Source organism: Notolabrus celidotus, chromosome 8, assembly GCF_009762535.1.
Source record: "Notolabrus celidotus isolate fNotCel1 chromosome 8, fNotCel1.pri, whole genome shotgun sequence".
Taxonomy (NCBI): Eukaryota; Metazoa; Chordata; class Actinopteri; order Labriformes; family Labridae; genus Notolabrus; species Notolabrus celidotus.
This window is the reverse complement of record NC_048279.1, coordinates 22907370-22915328: the sequence shown is the minus strand read 5'-3', so window position 1 is coordinate 22915328 and position 7959 is coordinate 22907370. Positions and strand designations below refer to the sequence as shown.

At 38.8% G+C, this 7959-nt stretch overlaps 1 protein-coding gene across 1 annotated transcript; it reads left to right on the top strand.

Annotated features, from left to right (window-relative positions):
* The first annotated feature begins 476 nt into the window (after positions 1-476).
* On the top strand, positions 477-7800 carry f9a (coagulation factor IXa). The gene is made up of 9 exons (XM_034690396.1): positions 477-498; positions 3918-4034; positions 4372-4553; positions 4630-4654; positions 4907-5020; positions 5404-5538; positions 5623-5936; positions 6041-6164; positions 7176-7800. Exons 1-9 carry the CDS (start codon positions 477-479, stop codon positions 7769-7771), a joined length of 1629 nt encoding a protein of 542 aa, XP_034546287.1. The 3' UTR covers positions 7772-7800.
* Positions 7801-7959: the final 159 nt, after the last annotated feature.

Sequence of the window (7959 nt, the reverse complement as noted above, 5' to 3'; positions counted from 1 at the left end):
TTGTTACATTTTAAAGTTGTTTCACACTTTTTTAACAGTCTTGGTTACTTTTCAAGTTGTTATAGATTGAATTTCTTCTTCAAGGTAAAACGACTTTTCTTCTTTTTATATCTCTGATATCTCTAACCATTGGCTGAATAGTCATATGAATTAGCATGCCTCTATACTCCCCACTGTAAGAAGTGAAGCCAAAATATTGCTTCACTAGGTGCTGACATATTTAGCAAAGGCATGCCCAGAAGTGACCTGGCTGCTAGACCATTGGGTTGATGTCACACCCCTTCTGCTAACTAAAATACTAATTTAACGTACCAACAAACTAACCCAGCAAAGAATGCTGCAGGGGCCCACATTTGTCAACAGAGCTGTCAATTGTGAAGTCATTTCCCTGCTTCAGATAACTAATTAAAATCAAATCTCTGAAAACTAAACAGGGACTTTATTCAGACCAGTATAATGGTGGGAAAACAATCATAATGAGAAACTGGAGGAACCCAAGTGAGCCCTCTTTTCATGAGTGGTTCACTGAGCTGGCAATGGTAGCATCATATGAACAGATTTCATTCAGTTGTCAGGGTATGGTGGAGAAATATGTGGCAAAGTGGGGAGACTATTTGAAATACATTGGTAATGTGGATTGAGCTTGAACTAAGGCACACACACTGTATATAATTGTACTGCTGCTATTGAATTGGAGTAGATCATGGTGCATTTTTGTTTGTGTTTTTTGTTGTTTATTTATCTATTTATTTATTTATTTATTTATTTTTGCAGTTGTTGTTTTTTTATTTATTTTTAACTGTGGGTTTTGGTTTCAGTTATTATTAATGAAATGTGTTTATTTTAATCTATCTGTTCATTTATATCAATACTATTTTATTTATATATTGTTTCATGTAAAAAAAAATGAGATATTTGTTTTTCACCCAAATGTGATAAGTCTTATGTAAAAATCAATAAAATACTAATTACAAATCTCTGAAAACTAAACACTTGAACATTAATCAGCAGGACAAGAACTAACTGCTATGACAAAAATGTATTCATGTACCGTATGTATGAAGCAGAAAACAGCAGCTAGGCAACAGGGAGGCGCACTAAAGGTTTTGGCCTTGCTCTGGTATAACTCTTGAGCTATTCATGATTTTATACAGTCTATGGGTGTGAGTAATCATTCAACAAAACATTACACCAAACTTTCAAGTTTACATTTTGTGGAAGGCTGGTCTATTTTTAGAGGTGTTCTCCCTCAAGGTGCTAGACTCTATTTGTATCATTAAATATAACTCAAGGTTCCTCAATACTGCAAAGAAAGAATTCAATTATCACTGTTTATTTGTCATTGCAAAGCTTTCCCAAAGTCCTGCAGCTCTTGTTTGAGTTCTACAAACCTCCTCATTCACAAGTACCAAGTAAGAGTTTTACCAAAGCAGAACATAAGCCCTCTACAAATGACACTGTGTCCCTGGTGAAAGACTGAGATCTGGGCCGTACAGTAACAATCAATAGCAATGAGCAAGCATCAGAGATTTTATTATCTGTGAGGCCCTGACTCTATCCCCCTGCTGTACTGACTAATCTAATTGAAGTCGACGCAGACTCCCCCAGCTGTGCACTGCTGCCAAAGAGAGAGAGAGAAAGGAGACAGGGATGACAGGGAGAGTTTCACAAATCAATAGTCAGTCACAGACAATTTGACTGCCTGATATGCATCCATGCATCCACTCCTACAGTCAAACAAAGTCCTGTTAGCATGCACGGGCTAACAAATCATCACGTCAGTTCTACTACTATAAGCCACTGTTGCTATTTTCTCCTGTACATGCTGTAGTAGGCCCCATCACGGGTGTGTCCACTCTGCTACTGAACAAGGCTCAGAGTATGTGGAAAGTATGTCATTGTGGTTGTAAAGCCCACAGACTCTAAACAAAGCTTAGCAACAGATTTAGATTTAGAATTGTGACTCAACAAGTACAACTCGGGGTACATTCATGTTTTGGATTATATTTGTACTACCTGTGAATATGTTGCGAGAACAGTTGTACAATTCTGCTATTTCTACATGAAATGTCTCTTTCATTCCAAATATAATCCTGAGTGTCAGTGAACGCATCATTCCTACTTTACTCCACTATTACTGCTGAGGGAGAAGCTCCTGTATTGAGAAGACAGTGTTAATTTACTCAAGGATGAATAATTCAGCCTCTGAACGATTGAATGAAATATAAATGCCTCCAGTCAATAGTTGCCAACACTTGAGAAGACTTTGGACTCCCTGTGGGGGGATTTCAGAGCCAGTGATGGGCTGCATTTCTACGCCAGACCACAAAAGTGACACCGGAGTTCAATCTTCAGCTGGCACACCGAATCAGCACCAGCTTCATATCATGCCCATTAAACACTGCATCAACATCTTACATGTTGATTGACCCTTGACCTGAAAAGCAGTGTCCACCAGTGGTTTTTGTTCATTGAAAACACCAGAGTCCAACAATGGCCAATATATCAGGCAAACAACTTTTATAAACATACTTTACTCACATTTGTTGCCTCACTGTGTTTGACAGTTCAAGATCCTTTTCAAACAATGTCTTTCTTTTGCCAAAATTGTATTTTTCTCCAGCTCTACCAGTTAAGTTTTACACCTCAGTGCTTTTTCTATGCTCCAATGATAAATGACGTTTACATGAGCCTCTTATAGCTCTCCATAGCCTCATTGTTGCACCAGTGTCCACAACTGAGGTGCATGTGCGCCATCTTGTGGGGAAAAACCTCAAAGTACATTCCATCAACCTGCATTGCCCTTGCAGGACTGAGCACAGTGGGACAACATATAGATTTGGTATGAGATTCATGAGTTAATATATTTGAAATTTTTGATTTGATGAAAAAATGTAAAAAATAAATTGGTTTTCATTAAGCCCACTTCTGACTATGAAGTTCCGAACAGCTGATCCATACAACAGAGAGTAGATCCAGCATGTCGAATTAGTTACTTCAGATAGATTCAAAGTAAAACAACTACTACAAGTAAAACCAGAGACTAACATGCATGTTAGAGGAAGTGGAATTTCAATATATTAAACTGAGTGGTATAAAGAAATATTCAAATGTATCAAATTAAACCGAAATATGAATTTATCAGAATTAGACAAAGCTTAACCCTCCTGTTATGTTCTTTTCTCTGGATCAGCAATAACGTTCCTGCGTCAATGTGACCCGGGGCATATTCAATTATCCAAAAGTGTCAAAACCCGAAAAATCTCCGAACACATTTTTTAAAACTAATTTTGAACTCCATTACTAACCATTTATTTGGTCCATTGGTGTTCTTTAATTCTCACAGATCACGGTTCAATTAGGATAACTCACTCGTTTTTCATTCAAATTAATGTTAAAACATTTTTTAATATACATTGGAAAGTCCTAAATATGAATTAAATAGTTTTACATGACATAGATTTGTAAAAATAACCCATCTTCTTCCTGCTTGTCTTTAATAACTTGACTCGTCTTATAACAACCCAAGTATTAATTTCATAACCAGTTAGAAAGCTCCTTAGCTTACTGTAGCTTTAAATACAATCACTGTGTGCTTCAAATTGATCCACAATGATGGAATGCTGTGCTGCATGTGTTCATAATGCAATTTTAATTTCAAGATATAATTTACTTACATGTTTGGTGTATGATTGATGTAAAAAGTACCTTCCACAACAGATTATTTTATTTCAGAAGGTAGTAACTTTGGTAACCTTAACTGAACCCTGACAGGGAAGAGCTGGAACGTGAAAACAGGCCAGAGTGCTGAATCACAAACCAATACTTATTGTAAACCTGTTGGGACTCAAGTGTGAGCTTCTTCTTGGAAAGGAAAATCCAATATGTGGCTGCTGTTTATTAAACCCCAAATTAAGCCATACACTCTAGAGATTTAAGGGAAACCCTGCCATTGCATACAGATGTTGACACACTTGTCTTTTTTAGACAGTGTCAATGTTTTTTTGTCAGTCGGTGTACATGTGCAAACAGAGGTCTGTACTTTGGATTGGTGGTCGAGTGTTAGTGTGTCTGTGTATCAGAAGTGTTTAGAATGGCACTGTTTTCTTTGTCTGTCGTATGTTTGCTACTTTTGGACTCTCAGCTCGGCTATGGAGGTATATGATGTTAGATTTTTATGTTGCTAAATGATTTCTCCCTGAGTTGAGGTTTCTATCTGTTGTAAAGGTTAATTTATTACATGTGAGAGCTGAATGACTGACCTCTTCTCTTTTTTAACTTCATATTTCTTTAAAAAAATACACCTATGATTTACTATTCCTTATTGTTACTTATACACAAGCTCTCTATGTTTTCTTTGGTTTTCTCCAGCTCCAGCCTCAGGCTCAGTGTTCCTACCAGGTCCGGCAGCAGACAGCGTTCTTCGGAGACACAAGCGTTATAACACTGGTGTGTTTGAGGAGATACTTGAAGGAGACATGGAGAGAGAGTGTGTGGAAGAAACATGTAACCTGGAAGAGGCGAGGGAGATCTTTGAGGATGATGAGAAGACAGTGAGTGCACATCTTTTTATTCTTTTAATTCAGACTTGTTTTTTTCCAGCTTTGCTGACTGTACTCTGTCCTTTAGATGGCGTTCTGGGCTGGATATATAGGTAAGAAGAAATAGTCTGCGTTTTTCTGTGTGTGTGTGTGTGTGTGTGTGTGTGTGTGTGTGTGTGTGTGTGTGTGTGTGTGTGTGTGTGTGTGTGTGTGTGTGTGTGTGTGTGTGTTTACTTTGTGATCATTTTCTTCTGAGATTTCTAATAATTACTAAAGTTTTTCTCTCTATGCCCTCTAACCTCTTCTAACCTCTATGAATTGATGTTGCTTTGTAAAGCTGTGGTTCTATGTCTGAATATCTGCAGATGGCAATCAATGTAAATCAAATCCATGTCGGAACCAGGGGACATGCACAGACCAACTTGGCTACTACCTCTGTTCGTGTGCGTCCGGCTTCACAGGCAGAAACTGTGGGATTAGTAAGTCGCTCTATTTTTAAAAAAAACATCATCAAAAGTAATGTGATTTTTATGCTACATGATACAAATTGTCTCTGAAGATGAGATGAAGTCGAATCAGAATTCAGTCTCAAAGGAGAATCATCCTGATGCCTTTTTGTCCTGCTTTCTAAATCAAATCAGTAGTTTGCAGACTTTGTGATGTTAAGGTCCCAAAATTAGATGGTTTGTTCTTTTTGTGTTCTAAAAACAGCTGCTCCAGTGCCCTCACTGTGAGTCCTGTCTGCATCTACCTAACTAATGTGTTTATTTGACAGTTTGAAGGTGTGAGGATATGTTCACTTGAATCAAACCTATTTGGAAGTATACATAGGTTTGAATATAATCCTCTGTTTCTCTCTTAGCTATTGCAAAAAGGTGTGATGTGAGAAACGGAGGCTGTATGCACTTCTGTGAATCGATGGGAACCTTTGGAGCAAAATGCTCATGTGCCAGAGGATACAGGCTGATGCAGGACGAGGAGAACTGTGAAGCAGACAGTATTCAACCTCTTCCTAATTAATTTCCTGCTTAATATCTTCCTCTTAATTCCTCTGTGTAACCCTCTTTTCTCAAATCACTAGCTGAATTTCCCTGCGGCAGAACCGCTCTGACATCGCCCAGCTTAGTGTCCAGAAGGTCTCTGTTCGGCTCTGTGAATGTGAGCCATGGGAACAGCACTTCACTGACCGACACCATCTCTACTACATTCACTCCTTCAACTTCAGCCAGCACCTTAGAGCCTTATCCAACGGATGGCACAGTAGGATACCGATCTGTGAAGAAACTGCCCCTGTGGGTGCTCAGAGACACCGAGGCCCCCACTGAAGAGCAGCCTCGGCCTCATAAACGCATCGTGGGAGGGAAGGTGGTGCTTCCAGGAGAGATCCCATGGCAGGTATTGCATGGAGGAAGAAGTGTTAAATGTATGTTAGGCTTTGGCACAGGGAAATGCATGATAAAAGCTCCAGGTTCCTTAGCTCCTCTCTATCTTTTATTCAGGTGGCCTTAATAGCTCGTCCCAGTGGTCATTTGTTCTGTGGGGGGTCCATTCTCAGTGAGAGGTGGGTTATCACTGCAGCTCACTGCCTGGCAGAGGGTCACAGCTCCTTCTTCGTCAGACTTGGTAAGATTCATTTCCACCCCTGCTAAACCATCAGTTGATTATTATTAATGAATTAGTGTACTACTTCGAGAGAGGACTAAAAGGAGCTTGTTCTACCTTCCTTGCTTGTAAAAATCTTATATAGTAGAAACATCAGTTTATTTCAATCAGTATTGAAAAATTTGAGATCACCCCAAAAAAAAAGATCACGACGACATACTATGAATATTACAAATACACACACTAAAGATTTAAGCTGACCAAAAAGGTGTAGGATGAAGCTTTTGCTTAATATGCCGCCCTTTTTACATACAATCTTTTAACCAGACCTGTAACCAATACGTTCCAGTTTCTCCATGAAGAAGCAGAACAGAGTTTTAAATAATTCATACAAAACTAAAAATAAAACTGAACTGACACTCTGAGCATTTCATACTGACTGAGTAAGAAGCAAAAACATGACACAGTCTTTCAAATATGACCATACATGATCTAAACATTTGATGGTCACCATACTTTCTTTTCTACTTAATTCTTCTTTCTTTCTTACTTTCTTTCTTCCCTTTTTCCTGCTTTGTTTTTCTTTCTTTCCATCTTTTTTTTTCTTTTGTCTTTCCCCTTTCTTTTCTCTTTTTCTTCTATTCCTTTCTTTTCCCTTTAAATTTTGTGTCAATCTGTTTTTCTCTTTTCTAACTTTTTTAGCTTTTTTCTTTTCTTTTCTTTTCATTATCTGTATTTCTTTCACTCATAAATTCTCTTTCTTTCTTTCATTTCCCCCTAAATCCTTCTTTTCTTTTTCCTTTTTTCTTCTGGTTTCCTTCATTTTTCATTATCTGTTTTCTTTTCCTTTCTTTTTTTCCTTTTTTCTTTCTTTCTTTCTCTCTTTGTTTCTTTCTCTTTCTTTCTCTTTTATTCCTTTTTCTTTCTTTCTTTCCTGCTTTCTTTCTTTCTTTCTTTCTTTTCCTTTCAAAATTGCAGTCATGGTGTATTAAGTGAATCAGAACTATCTGAACCTAATTTCTTTACCCTCAGGGGAGCATAACGTCTACATAAACGAAGGCATGGAGCAGGATCATGAAGTGTTGGAGCAGCAAGCGCATCCCCGCTACAACGCCAGCATAAGCTTGTACAACCACGACATTGCCTTGCTGTACTTGAAAAGCCCCATCACCTTTTCCACCACAGTCAGACCCATCTGCATGGGGCCTAAAGCTTTCATAGAGGCCTTGGTGAAAGTGGCTTCCCCGGCTACAGTCAGCGGTTGGGGCAGGACACACTTTCAGGGATTAACAGCTGACAATTTGCAGAAGGTGGAGGTTCCCTTCACAGACCGGACAGAGTGTAAGCGCAGCAGCAGTGCCAGGATCACTCCTGTCATGTTCTGTGCTGGGTACCATGATGAGGAAAAAGATGCCTGTCAGGGGGACAGTGGAGGCCCTCACGCCAACAAGATACATGACACCTGGTTCCTGACAGGCATCGTAAGCTGGGGGGAGGAGTGTGCAAAGGAAGGGAAATATGGTGTGTACACCCGGCTGTCTCTTTATTACCGCTGGATCAACCATGTGATGGGGTTAACTAAACACAGGCTGGCTCTGGATGTTGAAGAACCTGACCCTGAAAATTAAACATGAACATGAAAACATTTTCTATTAAAAAAAACCTTTATGCTTGATGCTGTTTGTAATTCAAAGACTTTTTGAAATTGGCTTAAGACTTTATATTCTAATGATGAAACAATCACACAACTAGAAGGTCTGAGGTTTTGAGTGACTGAGAAGACATCACTGCCACCTGCTGGTAGATAAATGTTTCA